General features: G+C 37.8%; 2 protein-coding genes across 2 annotated transcripts in view; one reads left to right on the plus strand and one right to left on the minus strand.

Moving 5' to 3' along the window:
* LOC129749948 (angiotensin-converting enzyme) overlaps positions 1-20599 on the plus strand; it is a 405427-nt gene that overhangs the window by 123671 nt on the left and 261157 nt on the right. The window lies entirely within an intron of this gene.
* Positions 18691-20486, minus strand: LOC129749950 (skin secretory protein xP2-like). Its single transcript, XM_055745104.1, has 2 exons — positions 20330-20486; positions 18691-19838 (listed from the first exon to the last, which is right to left on the minus strand). Exons 1-2 carry the CDS (start codon positions 20339-20341, stop codon positions 18765-18767), a joined length of 1086 nt encoding a protein of 361 aa, XP_055601079.1. The 5' UTR covers positions 20342-20486; the 3' UTR covers positions 18691-18764.

The raw sequence follows: 20599 nt of genomic DNA on the forward strand, positions 1-20599 counted from the left end.
GCTGTCCAAAGCCCGTGATATGAACGGCCATCGTCATTTGAAATTTGAACGTTGGCGAAAGAACTTCGGAAGAAATTTGAAACATTGTCATAAGTTTGAAGTCACATATTCGGACAGCAGTTAAAGTTCGCCATTTTGCTCTCGCCATCGACATCATCTGATATTTGGACCCTATATTTAGGACCCCGCTGTTTTGGGATGGAATAATAACCCACTGCCGAGCCGTCACCGTTCAATCGGATTCAAATACGAACCCACAATTTGAATCTGCCGTTAAACCGTTGCGCCTTGGAGGTTACGTCTGCCGCTACAATAGAGGTAACTCCATCGCTTCCGGATTTAAATCCACCGTTAGACGGATTTAAATCAGCCGTTGGTTTCGCCATATCGATCCGTCGCTAGTTCGGGTGAGTTTCTCACTGGCGAACTTGATCCGACCAACAACACTTCCGTGCCTGGTTCAGCACCCAAGGTGGGACCAGGTACGTTTCAACTTACCCTGCGACAGCCTCGCTTTTCGACATCTCCGTGCCTGGTTCAGCACCCAAGGTGGGGCCAGGTACACTTCAACTTACCCGTCAACTGCTTCGCACCTGCCGCTGGTCACTACCTTAGTACGCTGCCAGCTACATCGCCGTGTCAACGCCATTGGATCGAGTTAGACCTCACCGAACCCAAGGTCGGACCAACCCGAGGACCAGTACCAGGTGGTAGCCGTAATAAGGTCAGATACCCATTATTGTTACTCATGAGTGTATTATTCAAAGTGGTGGAATTAAAGCTTGGATTGTGCTCCCCAATAAATTTAAGTTTAAGCTAGAAGGTGGAGTTTTTCTTCCTCCGAATATTCCCTGCATTTTGCTTGATCAGTAAGCTTGCCAACCCTAGGGATTGTTTAGGGAATCTCTGGGACGCCTGCCGACTGACTAGTGGCTAGTCTTACACTATCTGAAAAAGTCGATGATATGGCTCAGAAGCAATATCCTCCGATCACAGCTTCCTCGTTTCCCCCTTTGAAAGGGACACCACGAACGTATCAGTCTCCGAACATTAAACGTCGCCGCGGCAATGATGGACATTCGCTTGTGTCTTCCACAATGACCGGTACTAAGTCTGTCGATCTTAGCAATCTATCAGTCTCGTTCATTGTACCTCCCGCAACACCAAAGTTCTAGTTGTACCTAGCTGATCTCCAGCCGCAGATTACGGACGATGATGTTAACAAATTAATATCCCGCTGCTTGAATCCTTCTACACCGGTTGAAATGAAACGACTGCTACCGAAAGGAGTTGATGGGTGCACTCGTAAATATGTGTCTTTTAAAATTGGATTGGATCATATGTACAAAGATGCTGCATTGAACCCCATGATGTGGCCTACAGGGTTACTCCTTCGGGAATTTGTGGATCAGCCAAAAAACTACAACCGGCAGCCTTTGACTCCTGCTCCGATGGTTCAACGTTTTCAACCTATGGAAGCTACTACTCCGACCGTATTTGGCCCTGGTCGATCCACAACCGCGTCAGCGGCCCTGATGTAGTCTCTTCCAGCATCTTTGAAGGTGATGGGATCCACTCGGCTCCCATTTTAGCCAACGATGATGACGAGATCTTAAACCTCGGCAGATTGTTTTACGACGATTCTTCAAATATTGGAGGAAATGCCAGCGCTACTTGGATTTCATCACTGGGACGCACAATCTTGGCACTTGGGAGGCTTCAAAGCCCCTTGACTCAGTCGCGCAGTTTTCAGCCAGCGTCTTCAGCCGTCCCAGGTCTGAGTTCGATAGTGGCAATGAGGTCCTCCAGCCTACTTTTCCAGACAAGTACTCATATTCTTCTGGAACACTTTCCCTGTGTGATGAAATTTGAACCAATCGCAGATTCTACAATGGCACGCATCACTTTTGGGTTTCTTCATGGGCTTCAACACCAGGACGCATCGATTTGAGCTTTTTGGAGACTCCGGAGCACTTCGACTCAGTCGCGCTGTTTGCAGCCAGCGTCATCAGTCGTCTTGGCCCTGAGTTCGTTGGAGGCGAGGAGGTTCTCCAGATCACTTTTACAGGCAAGTACCCCATTACGACCAAACCATGCTGCTTGCGTTCCCAGTTTCCGCTTTACAACAGGTCCATCTCGCAAAATCATCCGTACGACGCTTCTGCTACTATCTCTGGATTTCCAGGTCCGGGGTGCAACGAATTAGGAATTACGGAGACCCCTGAGCCCTTCAACTCAGTCGCGCTGTTTCCTGGTGAGATTGGTGAGATTGACGGTTATTATGAACTCTCAGACCCGCATTAAATATCAAGTTTTGGTTATGGTTAGACGAGTGAAAATTATCGAAAACTTAAATTTTCTGTTTGTAAATCGCACAGTATAGAGAGAGGTAATATGTTATCAGATCTATCGGAATAACTGGGTTGGGTAAAGATAGGGAAGATTATAAATTGTTTTAATGCAACGATTTGGGAGGGGTTGTAAACGGGAAAGAAGAGACAATGACGCTCTATTCACCCCGAATCGCTATCAAATAATATAAACGGGAGTGTATGAAGGCAAAATAAAATTTCAATAAAACATTACAATGCTTTTACTCTCCATAAAACTCAAACAATAACATTAAATCTGATCACTTTTTTACTGTTGTAAGTGAAAAAAGTTCGTACGGGATCAGCTAGTTTATTATAGAATAATTTTCATTTTTTCTACTATGGATTCTTTTCAACCAAACGGATGCTGGACTGTAGGTTAAGTTCAAAGCATTGAATGTTTAGGCCTTAACCGTGATATGAAAATTTAAGCTAAAGGAAATACCAAATCACACCTAGCTGTGAATGAATTTTTTTTAAAGATTAATCAACAGTGAATATAATATCTTGCAGAATCTCTGGCTCATCAGTGAATATTATGCGATCTTCGCACAATTTCCAAGATTTAAAGTAAGATCTGTCATCCTTCAGTTTTAAGCAAAGGAATATCTGCTAGCAGTCTGACAAAAACAAAGCAACACTTAACAAAAGCCAAGTTTTTTTCATATCATCTGCTGAATAAGTAAGTTGTTTGGTGAAGGGTTATAACCAAAATAGAGTTTTGAAATACATTCAATAAAAGTATGTGTTTTTTCGTCAAAAATACCAGTAATTCTCTTCATGTGAACTTTGTCTAAACATCCTTTAGTTTGTTTTTCACTCGAAGCGGTGAAACGAATTCCGTTTAACTAAATTGCGTTGATTGTTTAAATAGCATGATACATTGTAGCTCGCCTCAAAACGCCAATCATTCTATCCACATACAAAAGCTGCAAACCGCCCGTCGGCCAAGAATGAATTTCATCAACCGTTAAACAAGCAGCAACCTATCTATGTAGGTATGAAGATAAACATTGTGATCAGCCACCAATCAAACTATCTAACCTTGTACCAAGATATAGGGTACGGCACCCAGGCTAGGGTACAATTAAATGTTGACCAATCTGGGCTTCGGTTCACTTACTCCAAGGTACGACAGAATACTTACTTGGCTACTTGCTACTCGCCACTGGCTGACTGCCATCATCGATCAGCCAAATGTGTAAGTCAGCCATTTTTTCTCCTCGTGATGACGACTTGGATGGCTTGTTCACCACTTGGGGTTTAAAACTACCTACTAAAAGGTACGCTTTACTCAAGTGTGCAGCTAAGCAGAAAGTCCCTAGCAGCGGCGACATATTATCGATCCATCGTCGTAGTGCGGTCGTGATAGTTCTAGTTTTAAATTTGTACACATATGCGGTGGCGTATTTAAGTACAACTCCACTCGAGACTTATACGCTTATAGATCCAAGAACCAGCACCATGTGTGCACAAATCATCAGCCAGAACCTCTTTTTAATGATTCAAGAACTAGTGCAACGACTTCGATGGCGGAAAATAACAACGACGACCAAGGCTCAAGATTTCGCAACCAAGATCGCTTGAATTCACTCTGCAAGTTGTTCCGAGTCACGACTCACTCGAGTTAAGCCGGTTGCGCCAAGATCTTTCCAACCATATTCCATTCTAAAGCCAAATAGACGCTCATACAATTACCTATCTGGCTACCTTCTATACACAACTTTCCGTAGCGTATGCTTAATTTTGTTGGGGTAGATCGGAATAGACCAATGGCTGATTTTCGAAGAACACATTATGTGTCCCATTATATTTTCTATCTCGATTGTTGACAATTGATCATTCCTTGACATTTCCAACTTTTAACCGTTGAAAAACTAACAATGTATCGTTTGGACTTAAGATCATACATTTTTTTTTTAAATTCTCAACTATATTTAAGAAAAAAATTGGTTTTGTGGTTTTTGTCAACTGCTTCTAAATATCTAATTATGCTCTCTCAAAAGAAGAGAATTTCGCAATTTTTGCCCCCTGGTTTATTTGCCAGAGCAAAAGAGCAATCTCCCAACGATCAGTCATCATCCATACACCAACAAACCATATGCTTTTACAATTGCCAATGGATTGAATTAAACTCCCAATAAGAGCTCCGGCTGATTGAGCCAATATTGAGCAAGAAAGCAAAAACCAGTTCCGCGTATCAAGATCACTAGCCATTGCATTGCTGCTGGACGCGGACGTGTGTTTGCATACACAACATACCTACCTTCTGTACTAATAATGCAATAAAATAATAACATACTGACTTCGCATTCAATGTGAGGATACCTAGCCGTGTACTTCAATCGTCATTCGGGCTAAAAGGTGTCTCATGAAACATACATTACCCGCCCTCCCCGCCACGCTATCGTGTTTCTCTGTAAGTCTGGTGTGCCCTACCGGAGTTTGCAGGCTTACTTGGAAGATCTAGGTCAGTCGATCGGAAAAGTGTCCAGTAGAATTTAGAATTTTCGCCGCCAGTTTTTTGTAAGTAATAACATATTTAATTAAGAAACAATGTTCTGTTAGTGAAAAGGTAATTTTTTTTGCATAATATTACATTGAGAAGATGAGTAATTGAAAAAACTAGATTTAAATATCAACCCAAGCAACCAAAAGTCGCGTTTTTATTTAAAGATGGGATTCCAAAGTTCAGATTTGGCTGAAAAAATGTTTTACGCGAACTTCAGGTGACTCTTGTCGCGTTAAAGTTACTCTGAAACTTCCATCGCCCTTTGAAAGGTTCAATTATCGATAACGGAAATTCTAAGCGCTTTTAATGGAACTTCCTTCAAGAAGGTCGATAACGTTCGCGTAACACTTTCTAACGCACCATTAAGATACTTCTAGGTGTTTTAAGAACCTATAAGGGAATTCTAAGTGACATGTCAAAAATGTCTGACAATTTCTTGTCATGGTATTTGTTTTGTTTATATCTATACTGATATTTACAAATGGAATTCAAGATTTTTTCGAATTTTTGTAATAAGTGTTAAGATATTCGAATGAATTCTTGATGATGATTATTCAAATTGTGTAATAAGGTACAAGTTCTCTTGGAAGCTGAACAAAAGACATACACCGTCTTAGCCGATTTAGGCTTCACAGACTGAATAAATGACGTGGACAACTGAATAGCCACCTAAACAAACTTCAAAGAAGCTTTAAGAATTTAAATTTTGGGCTGATAAGCATTCTCTTCAGACTCAAACGAGAGCTGATTAAGCTTCTATGAAACCTTTTTAAGGGAATTTTGGTTGCTTGGGAAGACACTGGAAAAATTTGTAATTTTTCTTTAAATGACTCCTACACACCCACAAATCATACTCGGACAGACAGGAACCATCGGTATAAGATTCTATGTCGGAACCACAAGGCTGCAATGATGTACAATCCGTGTGGAGCACATCTCTCAGATTTATGATTTTTTCCTCCAATTTAAGCTTTTTTCTTCAGATTTGAGCTTTCATCTCCTATGCTCTCAGGGCAAAAAAGCTTAAATCTTAGGAAAAAAAGCTTAAAAACGAGATTTACCAACACTTATTTAAAAGATGATGGCACACGATACATAGACAAATCGTGTATCGTTGCCGGGACAAGTAAAATTCTCAAACTAGTTAACAAATGTGTTGGCTGTTCAAATACGTACGATTCATTCAATATATTTTACTATTTTTCATAATTTTTATCGAAAATAACTTTTTTTCGTCGACTTAAAAATGAACGCACACTTATAGAATTTCGCTGAAACTTGATGTTTCTTTGAAGAGATCTAAATTCTACTTAAGACTAAAGCGTACATCTTTCAAGTGTTTAATGGCTAGCATCGACTTCAATTCAATTTACATGAAGCTGTCAATTTTGTTTGCTCTACGGTTTACTTATACTTATGCACTGTGTAAAAGCCCTATTATCATCCCATTCCCAACCCATACCCATCTCACTCTCATCCCCTTCCTATCAAAGGCCATTGCACAGTGGTCTCGAAATTAAATTTAGCGGGAAAGTTTGATGCATTTGATGTCTTAGACAAAGTTTTACAACAACTAAAGGCAGTCATTTTGGAATTTTTTTTAGGGTGGTTCATAAGGTTTCTGAGATCCGAAAATTATTTCTTGGCTGTGATAAGATAGAGACCTACATTAATCTAAAATATTGTAGAACATAATAATTCATCAAACTTTGTCGAAGACACCACACTTGTATCTCTCACTCAAACTTAAAGTTTTATGACAACTTGTTTTCATGAAGTTAGGGTGGTGCTATCAAAATCAGTTTTTTCTTGATATCTTCTCATGGTGATTTTTTATCAAGATCATTCACTTAACAACATTTTAGGTATGTACTTATAATGCGCATTTGTTGTTGAAAAATGATTACTAAAATTTGTTTTTGTTCTGAAGTCATGAGGCAATATGTGTTGAAAAATGACTGTTCCAAATGGAGCAAGTCGAAAATTTTATCGTTGATTGATTTTGAAAGTTCATGTTACAATCTTTACAATATTAAAAAAACTGTAGATTTTTTCATTAAGAACTCAGAAACTACTGAACCTATAGATGTGAAATTTTTTAATTAAAAAAATTCATTCATCCTGTGTGTTTCCTGATAAAGATCTCTCGTGTTTGTTTTATACTGGATGGAAACCCTCCTTTTCTTTAACGTGAGGGGTCTTGGTGTACTAAAAACTATCTAAATATGTAAATCCTAAGCATTTTATCAACATTTTATGATATTTACTTGAAAATAGATTGAATTCTACCGATTTTTATCGTATTTTACGATTATTTTGCATAGGAGCCCTCCCACCCTTGAGTGCGACCGACTCAAAACGTCACAAATATAATTTTTTACTCGAAAAACTACTTCATGCCAAATTTTACATCAATCGGTCCTGTTGTTTCCGAGTTCTTTAAGAACAAATGTACAAATTCTTCTTCTATGCATAGAGATTTTGACGATTTTGAGTAAAATTCAAACAACGATTAAACGCATTAATCAAAAAACATATCTCCAGCTTTTTGATATTATAAAGACTTTCAAATACAATCAACGATATAATTTTCGACTAGCTCCATTTGATGTGATAGACGCTCTAAAAAAGTCATTTTTCATCACATATTGCCTCATGACTTCAAAACAAAAACAAATTTTAGTAATTTATTTTCAACAAAAGATGCACATTATAAGTATTTAAAATGTAACTTAATAAATGATTTTGATGAAATACCGTCATTAGAAGATATCAAGAAAAAACTGATTTTGATAGAACCACCCTAACTTCATAATCTCAATGGAAAGAGATTTCCTTTTCAGAGATCTAGCTTGGATCTAAATTATCATCAAAACAGTTATTGAGTTTCTAAAACGTGTTTTTAAGAATCGATTAACAATAATCTTATATATAAAAATGGAAGCGTTTTCTTTGTAACACCATCACGAATAAACTGACGATCGGTATGAAGCGAAATTTGGTATCTGAGGGTTTTTCTGGTCAGAGATGGTTTGTATAATAGTTTCCAGAATCTCACTTTTTATGGTAAGGGGGTCCCCATACAAAATCAACTTTAAATGGGACACAAGCCGTACAATTTTGTTACGATTTTTATGAAAATTGATTCGCGAACACGATGAAGTTAAAGACGAGTAATATATAAGGGAAATATAACATTTATTACGATTTATTCATTTGAAGGTAATACAAAGTTTACCGGGTCAGCTAGTTTAGGTATAAAAGAGGCTGTACGCTGTGAGCTAATTTTTAAAACCAATTTTCTTTTTTTTATCATAACACCAATAAAAATGGGGTCATAGGCGAAATTGATGTCATTTCTATATGATTTTATGAAAAATGAAAAGAAATCGACTGATTGAGACCTAAGAAATTAGTGCAAAATATGAGTTTCATGTTCCTTTCGAACAAAATATTTTATATCTTCATACACATTTCAGGCTCTTTGCTCTATCTTTTTTCGTGGTCCGATCCCCTGAAAGTTAGCATGGGACTTTGAGCTAGGCCTATACTTACCCTCACGATTTTTGCTTATATTTTGAAAATTGTTCGATGTAGCGCTTTGAATTCTGTACTTAAAGGTATAATGTTTTTCGATGAGTTCTCTAAACCATAAAATTTAAATACAATTTGCTAATATTTTCCCTAACAAATATGCCTAAAATCTTGAGTTTCACTTAGCAGAATATCAATAAACATAAAACAGCTTTTGATGGATACTATTATTGTTCTTAACGAGCGAAAGAGTCACTTTTTATTGAAATCTTCACAAGAAAGACATTCATATGCTAAAAATATTTGTATATATTTGTATCAAGGCACATAAAAGTAAAAAAATCTCAACCTTACACTTTTTTGAATTTATGCTTTGTTAATTGTTGTTACATAGTATTCAGAGAAGACAGTAATAAACCTTGAGCCCAACGTAAAAACTAATGAACCTTGATTAGTTTTTACGTTGCAGTTTCTAAAGTAAATTTAAACCTTTCAAAACTACTGGGCTCAATATTACCCGAAGCACACATTCAAATAATCAAAACTCTTCGAAAAAGTATGCAAAAGAATAATTTTTAAAACCTTCCTGGAGAATGACAAAATACTCAATCTGTAACACCAGGCAACTTCCTGAGACCACACGAAGGGATCCCTCAAAACAATTCGTAAAAATACGACTCAACAGTTTGCCTGCGATTCCCTGGCCGCAAATTTTTGACCAATTTCGATGATTTGTGATTCATTGTATGTATAAATGATTTATTCTAGTTTCTCAATATTGAAAAACAAAGTCCAAATGTTTTACCAGATTAACAATACTTGATTCCGAACAGTAAGGTATCTAAATAGAGTTTTTTTTTTAAAAGCTTAAACTTCTCATAGGTTCCTAATTTTGCGCTGATTTGATAATATTTGATATTGTCAAGAATTAATCTGTCCATGGATGTTTAAATATTTCGGGGTCAAGAGAATATTTTAGCCACTATTTCGGAACTTCTGGCAGAAAATAAAATTCTTATTTAAGAAAAGAGTTACAGTTTTGGTTTTGCATCCCTGAACTTGTTTACCAATTCAAATTTGGTTTCTCAATTCTTCAGTATATTGTAATGAAACTTACAACTTTTTGTCATTTTTCAAACTCTCCCTCGGGTTGGTAAATTTACGACATTTTTTCATCGTAATTTCTCTGAAATTTTAACTAAAATTGACTACTTTCTATACACTTAGAGATTCATTAGAATCTACTCTTTCTTTTAAAATACTTTTTGTATAGTATTTCGAAAATTTATTGCAACGTTTTTCGAATATACTGAAAACTGTCTGGTAGGAAAACGTAGGTACCTTGCATATTACAAAACAGGATCTCTAAGAGAGTTTTACGGTGCTAGGATTTTTTTCTTATTTTATTCATTAACCACTGTGTGGTGCAACAGAGTGAATTTGAACAGTTTTCTCATATGGACAGTTTTCACCACCATATTTGATTCCGAAAGTAGGTGAACCAATATAGGAAAGAAATAAAAATTCTTACACGCTCCTTTTTTCAATCTCAAAATTTAGATATTTTAGTTCAAAACAGCACTTCAGTCCAATGGCAGCCCTCAACTTTGAGTTCGACTGGGCAATTGCAAAACTAAGTTCGGCAATCGAGCTAAAATTTATTTTTATTCGAGGGCTGCAAAAATTCAGGGATTTATAGGATGGTTGAAAATTTTTGCAACCGGATGTTGTTGTTTCGGTTCAGTGCATTACAAATACAGCGGTGAAAATTTTGAAACTCCAAAGGAAACTTGCAGATGTTACTTCCCACGGGAAGTAAATATCTTCCGGAAGTTTCAGGACATTCGAAGACGCTCACCATATGACGACAATGACGGACTCAACTTTACGCTTCCGGTTCGAATTGAACTCGCTTAGTGTTTTCAGTCCAACAACGAGAGAGAACTCAGCTTTGCTCTCCCATCGAAGGAAGAAAAGGGGTCGGTTGTGAGTTAGCAGTTCGAACTCCGTTTTGAACCAGCACAAGGAGGAAAAGGGAATTTAACTTTAAGTTCATAAATTCAAACTATGTTTTGAGCTGCGGTCAAACTTAATTTTGAAGTTTGAAAAAAGGAGCGTGTAGAACTTGCCAATAAGTGTACCCTTTGTCCCAAGAAATATACCGAAATTTATATATATTAGAAAGGTAAAAGTATGGAAAATACTGAATTCCAATAAGAGAAACTTGTAAGGAGCAGACTCTGTTTAACTGTGTGTGCAGGTGAAAAGTGGAAGACTATTGTGTAGGGGAAACTTACAGTCAATTTGATGTGATATTCTGCAAATTAAATACTACAGCATATTGGTTCTTTTGAAATACTGCATTAAAAAACTAATTATAGTGGTAATCAGTGCTACAACAAGTTATGTGAGCCAGAAATTCAGTTTTAAAAACCACGAATATTCGATCATCAAAAGAACAATATTTGTCATTGTTGATTCGGTGGGCCCCTTTTCTATCTCTGTTGCACGGTAAAGCTATCTCTTCGTAGTCACACAACAAATAAGTTTCATCAACGCGATAAAAAGCACAAAAGTGCTCAAATATTTCGTAACGCATGATAACAACCTTAACTTAATATTATCTACATATGTCGTTATAGCAACTCTTCTGAAAAGCTCAAGAGCGAACTCTTAAGCACTCCCGTAAGGGTGCCATAATAACAACGAAACGAGGAGAAAACGTCAAATCGTCGTCGCTTCGGTTTTCAACCAATATACACCGGCTAAGAAATAATATTCGTCATTAAAATTCTGATTGCGACAAAATTCTCTCGTAGTGTTCTGTTGAATTGTGCTCACTCCTGGGAATAAATAAGTAAGTGTAAAACCACAATTGATTTTACACAAAACTTTTTAGTTTTGTTCTGGTGATAATGACAACACAGTTTTTGTTTACCTTTGCACATGTGAATACTCTTATGTTCGATACACTATATAATCACCAAATACACAATTTTGTAGTCTCGACCAAGTTTATAACAATTTTGAAACATTATTAAAACAAAATTTTACAATGCTTCCCGATAAAGGAAGACATGAATTTCAGCGGAAACCGGAAAAGTGATGAGATTGAGAAAGTCTCCAATGAAGATACGGAAATGCCAGAGGCAATATCTGTGGAAGGAGTAGGGTCATGTTCCTCTTCTATCCTCGATAGTCCTCTACCAGAACGACATGCAGAAGCAGAAAGCGAAGAAGAAGATTTGAGCAACATAACAATCCTGGATAGGCCAATGAAAGGTGATTTAATGAGTGTTCATGATCCGGAGGGTCAAGAGGAACCATCGCGTTCATGGTACATCTCAGCGGTGCTGGTAAGAAGCGCCTTAAAAAACTGATTTCTGAAGGACGGACTACGGAAGAAGCTCGTCAAATACTACAGTCATCTGCAGGTACGTCTAATAGTACTCCTGTGAATGATCCTAATAAGCGGTCTAGATATAATGAAAATAGTGGATCCAGTAGTGGAGGATACCCGAACCCGAAAAAACTAAGAGAATCGCGTTACTTTAATTCTGATAATAGCTTTCCGATATGATCAGTAAACCATCGAATAGAACAAACACAATTTAACTCAACAGATGGTGTTAGGCCAGAAATTAGAACCGGGGCTACGTTCAGAGATACAGTTAGCCGAATCAAATTAGGAATACTACCAAAAAACTATCCAAACACTGAACTCAATCCAGAACAACTATTAAATGCCCAATCCAGCATACTGAGTCAAGTTAAACAGCAAAGAAAAAAGGAAATAAAACCAAAATTTGAGCATTGCACAATCAAACCAGGGTATCTGGTGATTGCCTGCAAAAACAAAGATACTGCCGAATGGCTATCGGAAAATATTTCATCAGTAAGTACCCACGTAGGAGTTGAACTAGAAGTCGTAGAGGAAAGTAGAATTCCGCGCTCGGGAATTTTAATTGGTTTCTTTAGAGGAAGTGCTCAAGATAAAGTTGAGGAGGTCTTAGAATATCTGGATAGTCAGAACTCTGGACTAAATGTAGAGGCCTGGAGAATTCTCGAAGTTTATACTATAAACCAGATTCACATGGAAATAGTTTTCTTAGCAGACGGCACATCCATGCAAACTTTATATCAGAACAACTTTGAGTTGGATTACAAATATGGTACAGCATATATAAGGAAAAAGGACCAGCGAAACTCTTCTAACAATAACAGGGGTAGAAACTACCGAAATAACTATTGGGGCCAGAACAGATATAATGGAACTGGCTATCAGAATAGAACTAGATCCATTAGACATCAAAATTCTACTCACAACTTACAACAAAGCTACTTTGGAAACACTGGAAACCAAGAAGGACGTGAAGAAACCAACATGCAAGAAAGGCAATATGTGCCTACAATGACTACAACTGTAGAGCTGCCAAACAGACATGAAACGGAGCAGCAAAACCAAGCAGATTTAGATAATAAAAATAAATAAAATGCTGAAATTCATTCAAATCAATCTTCATCATGCAAAGGCATCAAGTGGGATACTTTGTAAAACATTTTTTAGAGATAAAATAGATGTGGCCCTGTTGCAGGAACCATGGGCACATAAAAATAAAATATTGGGAATAACAACACAAACTGGTAAGTTAATATTTGACCATCGTGAAACCAATCCAAGAGTAGCAATCTTAATAAATAAAAATCTAAATTTCTTCTCAATCACAGAATTTATCAAAAAAGATATTGTGGCCATATCGTTAGAAGTTCCAACTGCTAAAGGTAAAACCGAGATTATCATAGCATCAGCTTATTTTCCAGGAGATGTCGAAGAGGCTCCGCCACCTATTGTAGCCGATTTTGTAGCATATTTTCGACTACGAAATAAATTGTTTTTGATTGGATGTGATGCAAATGCACATCACACCTTGTGGAGTAGCTCAGACATTAACGGTCGAGGAGAAAGTCTTTTTGAATTTTTATCTACAAATAATATTCAAGTTCGCAATAAAGGTTCTGCGCCTACTTTCAAAAATGCAATTAGAGAAGAAGTTCTTGATCTAACGCTATGCAGTCCATCATTAACAGAAAATATCAAAAACTGGAAAGTTTCCGACGAAATATCCCTGTCCGATCATAACCAAATAAGGTTCGATTTTGAAGCCAGTGAACTTCAAAAAGAAATGTTTAGGAACCCACGAAAAACAAACTGGGAATTGTATAAATTTAATTTATTGACTTATAATACAGAAGCTTTAAGGGAGATTCAATCTTGTGAAGAATTAGAAATAAAAGCACAACAATTAACTAATCGAATTAAAACAGCATATGAATCGAGCTGTCCATTAAAAATGCGCACAACACATAGGGATGTATCGTGGTGGAACAAAAGGCTAGAACAGCTTAGGAAAAACGCTCGCAAACTATTCAACAAAGCAAAAGTGTCATCTCAATGGGAAATGTATAAAAAAGCACTAACAGAGTATAATAGGGAAATTCGCAAATCGAAAAGGAAAACTTGGCGGTACACTTGTGAAAAAATTGAAAGTACAACTGAAGTTGCACGCTTACAAAAGGCTCTTTCAAAAGATCATTGTAATGGTCTTGTGACTATCAAACGCACTGATGGTACTCAAACATCTACTCAAAAAGAAACTCTAGAACTTATGATGAAAATCCATTTTCCATGCTTAGAAATAATAGAAGGAGAAGATTCGGAAATTCAAGTGACACCCTGTGAGCCAGTTGAAACAGCAATAGGTGAATTGTCAATCATAGATAACATCATTACAGAGGGCCGAACGGCATGGGCCATCAACTCATTTCAACCATTCAAATCACCAGGCGATGATGGAATTCATCCAGTTTTTCTGCAGAAAGGTTCAGAAATCATCGTTCCAATTTTGACCAATTTATTAAAAGCTAGCTTAAGGTTTACTTATCTTCCAAAACAATGGCGAAAAGTAAGAGTAATTTATATTCCAAAACTAAATAAAAAAGATAAATCTTCACCAAAATCATTCAGACCAATTAGTCTTTCGTCAGTTTTTCTAAAAATTATGGAAAAAATAATGTATGAATTTATAAAATCAGACTATATGGAAAAAAAATCCTCTGAATAAGTATCAGTTCGCTTATCAAACGGGTAAATCTACAGTGACGGCGCTTCATACACTGGTTTCAAAAATAGAAAAATCTTTTGAAAGTAAAGAAATAGTCTTAGCTGCTTTTCTAGATATAGAAGGAGCATTTGACAATGCTTTTCATTTATCGATGGAGAAAGCAATGCTTGCCCGTGGATTCAATACAACAATCACAAAATGGATTTGCAAAATGTTGTCAAATCGATTAATAATATCTTCATTAGGTATGTCCTCCGTTACAATAAAAGCTAAAAAAGGTTGCCCACAGGGCGGGGTTCTGTCACCGCTATTATGGTCGCTAGTTGTAGATGAGCTGTTAACACAGCTAGAAATGCAAGGTTTCGAAACGATTGGCTTTGCCGATGATATTGTTATTCTCATCCGGGGCAAATTTCAAGACATCATCACTAATAGAATGCAGAGTGCATTAAAATTCATAACAAGCTGGTGTAATCGTGGAGGATTAAATGTAAACGCCATGAAAACATCAATTATTCCATTTACAAGAAAGAAGAAATTTAATATTGGAGCCTTAACTCTTAATGGCAGTCCCCTAGAACTAACATCAGAGGTTAAGTACTTGGGAATTATGTTAGATAACAAACTAAATTGGAATGCCCATCTTAAATACATTGTAAATAAAGCAACCAGTGCCCTATGGATAAGCAAACAGACATTTGGTCAAAAATGGGGACTGAAACCAAAAATGATTTACTGGATATATTCAACTATAGTTAAACCTAGAATAACTTATGCATCGCTAATATGGTGGCCGAAAACTAAAGAGGTGACAACACAAAGATGCCTCGAAAAATTGCAACGAATCGCTCTATTATCTACTACGGGGGCTATGCGTAGCACTCCCACCAAGGCAATAGAAGCAATGCTACATATCTTACCACTTCACCAGTGTGTTCAATTCAAAGCAAATAAACAAGCAATGACAGTTATCGAAGGAATGTTCAATGCAAATGAATTTGAACAATGATAGAATGAAAATCAAGGAACAATTTCAGATAAATCCAATGATTTTGTTAAATAAGGATTGGATACCTAGCAAACCGGTTTTCAATCATTCTTTTAATTTGATAGAACCTGGCCGGAGAGTATGGGACGAAGGAGGTCCTACACTACGCTCTGGGTCTCTTTCTTTCTTTACGGATGGCTCAAAAATTGGAAATGTTGCTGGGGCGGGTATAACAGGTCCTGGTGTGAACATTTCAATTTCTATGGGTAATTGGGTGACAGTTTTTCAAGCCGAAATCTATGCAATACTAGAATGTGTGAACATTTGTTTGAAAAGGAAATATAGAAATGCAAATGTATGCATTTTTTCAGATAGTCAAGCAGTTCTTAAATCACTCAGGTCCTACACATGCTCTTCAAAATAAGTGTGGGAATGTATCAATTGCCTGGAAAAACTTACTCAAAAAAATTCAGTTAATCTTTACTGGGTTCCTGGGCATTGCGGTATAGAGGGCAATGAAAAGGCTGACAGCTTGGCCAGAGAAGGGTCTTCTATTCCGCTTGAGGGACCAGAACCATTTTGCAGTATTTCCAAATGCTATTTTAAATTAGAAATGAAAAATAAAGAAAAATGTATGATTGCAAACAATTGGAAAAACTCTATTGTAGGGCAACAGGCTAAAAGATTTATCCAACCAAGTATTAAAAAATCAGAAAAAGCTCTCAGTTTATCTAAGAAAGACCTTAAAATGTTTACAGGGCTCGTTACAGGTCACTGTGAATGCAGATATCACATGAATAAAATTGGCAGAATCAACTCTGACGAGTGTCGTTTCTGCAGTATGGAGAAGGAATCGTCAGAGCATCTTCTTTGCGAATGTCCTTCTCTTATATCGAAACGGATTAAAATAATCGGCTGTGGCATATTAGATCCCTCCGAAGTTTTTTCAATTGGTCCTAAAAAGGTGAACAGCACCATAAGAGCGGTTATACCAGATTGGGAAAATGCTAAATCTCAAGATAGGGACACTATCTAAATATATAGAAGTGATCTTCCTTGACTTAGCATATATTAAAACAGGAGACATATTACAATAGATCAACTAACTGGTCGCAGTGATAGGTAACCAACAAGGAAAAAAAAGGAGCAGATCAACTGGGCCATCATTCTGAAAAAGAGTTCTGTCATCATGGGCCATTGATTTGAGAGCTTGATGACATTGATGAGCTTAAAAGTGCTAGTAACATAGTTTCAACGTGTCAGGGAACATAATTTAACTGTTTTGACACATTAAAACTAAATGATATCTGAAGTCATAAACATACAGACCTCACTAACGTAAACAATCCTTGAAAATGTTCTAATTCCCACATGTATCTTAAAACTACAATGGTTAAGTTTTTTGGAAGAAGGTGTGTTCGGAAAAGGATGAATAGAATATCCTCGATTTCTTCAGTACAATTTTCATTATTGTAAATGTTCCCCAAAATTATTTGACGCTGTATCATCGAGGTTTGAGTGTTCAAAAACAATCTGTCCTGAGGAGTACAAAAGAAGTATTTTTTTCACAATTTTGAAAATTAGTTGGGTTAAAAGATTAGGTTCCACATTTTGATTAAAAACAAACATTCTAACGTTTTTCAACGTAGTGTCTAGCATCAAAATGATCTAAACTTCTATTTTTATGATTTAATCAGGTATAAAGTAGAAATAAAGAACTGTGTGGTTAAAATGGTGAAGCAGTTTTCAATGTCAATTTTTGATGATGCTTTTTACCACTATAAAATCTTTTTATAAATTGTTTGAATTTCCAATTCTGAAGAAAAAAAACAGTGATTTTTTCAAAAACTACGTGATTTTTGTTATTTTTCTGGTACCGGATCGGATACATTTTCCGGTACCTAAACATATTTTTCTGAGATATTTCAATTAATGTTGTTTTGAAACAAAATTCTGCATTAAAGGGTAAAGCATATTTTTTGTAGATGTGTGTGTTTTTTTTTATTTTATTTTTTTTGCAAAAAATAAGACAATAAAGTGCTCCTAACGAATCTTCTGAGAGTACAGTGGGTTCATCACTTGCAACATCGTCACGGCGTAGAACTCTCCTACCCTTTTCTCGCTGTTTTCATACCCTTGTTTTCATCCGTTAAAGCCCATTGAACATTTGATTACAGCATATTAAGCACCGGGGGGAAGGTGCAAGGTGTTTTGTTGCCGCTGCCGCTGATGTAATTTATATTATTAGTTAGTTTAGCTCATCTTCGGGCGTCCATTGAGTAGGGTAGCTATCGTAGGGGTCTATCGAAGTGGAACTTTTTCCACTCTGTAATAATAAAGCAGGTCCGAACACACGTGTTAATGGTTTACATTTTACTACAAACGGTGAAGCGGTTTTATTCGGTGCCAATTTTGTGCGGCGCAGAAGGTGTTGAATTGGGTTTAAAATTCGTTCAGGTTTCTAGTTTTTATTGAATTACGGGCGTTGGTCCGGTAGAGGTTGGAGGAGAGAAATTGAAAGTGACGTGGAATGCTTTTTTGTTGCCGTTTTAAGTCTATGATATATGACTCGGAAGTGGCAGGCCGTTGGTCGATTGGCCGGTTGGTGCGCATCAGGGAAGTTTCTTCAGGTGGAGACAGTTTAAATTAAGTACACGGTTGCGGTTTATGATTTTTGGTTCCTTTTTTTTAATAAGTCTTTTTTCGCGTTTCACTCTCGCTTCGCTCAATCGGTACAACATAATAATATAATAATGGGTGAAACAAATAACAATCAGTTTTTTGGGGTTGGGGTTCCAACTTGTTTGTCGAGGGTGGAAAGCCTAATCGAAACCTGCTAGCTTTCTTCCTTGGGTTGGGGTTTTTTTTTTGTTGGAAGAAAGCCACTCAGCATTTGCGGGTTTAGGGATTCCTCGTTTCGTCTTGGGGATGGTTGATTTTTTTCTATCTTCTCGGTGAGTATTTCATACGTTTGATTAGTTCCTAATCGCGTAATAAAAACGCGATGATAAATGGTAACTTAGACAATATCACGAACGTTTCTCACGATAGGCAATGTTGGGGTTTGTATGCTGAAGTTCAACTCACTTCTGAGTTGAATTCATGATATGGGTTAGTTTCTTTGGGAATTTCGCGGGCAAGGAGAAAGAGTTAGTAAGTTGATTTGTTTTTTAGGGAAGTTGCAGGAACAAGGAAGTTACTATTATATGGGATGGGGTTTTATCACAATTGTTTCCTTAGTGGTGATGTTCATGGTGGAAATCATGTTCATCGAAGTGGTGGACTTCTTCATGGTGGTGCTCTTCGTGGTGATGCACTGGGACATGAACTGGGACCTTGACTGGGTAAGGTACTGGTTTCTCGATTTCTACGGGGACGTGCTTCTCGACGGTGTAGGGCACTGGACGATCAACTGGGACCTTGACTGGGTAAGGGACGTGCTTCTCGACTGGGTATGGGATGTGTTTGACAACTGGGTAAGGTTGTGGCACATGGACCTTGACTGGGACTGGCACTGGCTTGTCAACATGAACTGGGACTGGACGGTCGTATGGGACATGGACTGGGTATGGGACCTTCTTGTAGACTGGGTATGGGACTGGCTTTTCGACTGGGACTGGGACTGGTTTTTCAACATGAACTGGGACTGGACGGTCAACTGGAACATGGACTGGGTAGTGGACAACCTTTTCAACTGGGTATGGCTTTTCAACATGAACTGGAACCTTGACCGGGACCAGGACCTTCTTTTCAACTGGGTATGGAGCTGGGACATGGACCTTAACTGGGACTGGGACCTTCTTCTCTACTGGGTAAGGAGCTGGCACGTACACCTTGACTGGGACTGGACGATCGACTGGCACATGGACTGGGACCGGGACCTTCTTTTCAACTGGATAAGGAGCTGGCACATGGTACGGCACTTTCACGATTTCCTTGACTGGGTAGTGGACAGTCTTGTAGACTGGGTATGGTTTTGGCACTCCAACCTTAACTGGGACTGGGATGTGCTTTTCCACTGGGTATGGGATGTGCTTCTCTACTGGGTATGGGACTGGGACTTTCTTGACCACAGTCAGGGTCTTCTCGTGATGTGGGTGCAAGTCAACATGATGATGATGGTCGCTTTCGAAGTGATGTCCACCGAAATCATGCTCACCGAAGTCGTGGCCACCGAAATCGTGATCAAAGATTCCACGCTTATCCTGCTTTTTGTCAGCCTGTTCAGCTGCTGGTTTCACTTCTTCGGCCTTCTTCTCCTCTTCAGCCGCAGAACTTAAAACCAACAATGTGGCTAAGCCTAACAACACCTATAAAACGAGGAAACAAACAAGATATCTATTGAAAATAATGCGCTTTTCACTCAAACAACTGTCAAATTCTGCTTTTGTAAACACAATTTTCATTCCAAACAACTTCAAGCAAGTTCATCGTTACTAATTAGTTTGACTCTATAACACAACACAAATTAGATGACATTGACAATCACTTCATTTTGCGTCGATAAACCCACAAATGCGTTGTAATCTGATGGAAAGTTGATGCAGGTAAATATTTCCTCTGTTTCAATGATTCACTCAATTAATCCATTGCTCAAGTTGTTGTATCACTCATCAACGTTCAATCGATCTCACTTGCACTTGAGTCAAAGCTCACTAGATTGTCCTTTAAAAAATTTTCCAATTTTTCCAATCCATTTTCAGAATTCACTCAAAGTCCCCAAAGGATCAAACTGCGCCAAGTTCACTAGTAGAATTCACACATGCTGCTTCATCTCGACCCCCTTTCAATAGGAACGTACCAAAGTTTTCATTGTGATGCTCCTACGTTGCTGTTTGTGGTGGTGGGTGGTTGTGGAAACCCGAACTGGATAGACCAGAGTACGATCAGATACTGGATACTGCTACCAACCCATGTTAGGTCTTTTATACAGACCTCACACTCCATGGCGGCGGCCTCCGCGAACTTTCCCCCTTTACCGTCCGCCATTTTTGGAGGTCTCTCGTTCTAGGGGGCGCCCCAAAGCCTAAAGCACTCCGAGAGGCCCCCCTAGTTTGGTGCAATGAGAAAT

The sequence above is a fragment of the Uranotaenia lowii genome, chromosome 2 (genome assembly GCF_029784155.1).
Source record: "Uranotaenia lowii strain MFRU-FL chromosome 2, ASM2978415v1, whole genome shotgun sequence".
Taxonomy (NCBI): domain Eukaryota; kingdom Metazoa; phylum Arthropoda; class Insecta; order Diptera; family Culicidae; genus Uranotaenia; species Uranotaenia lowii.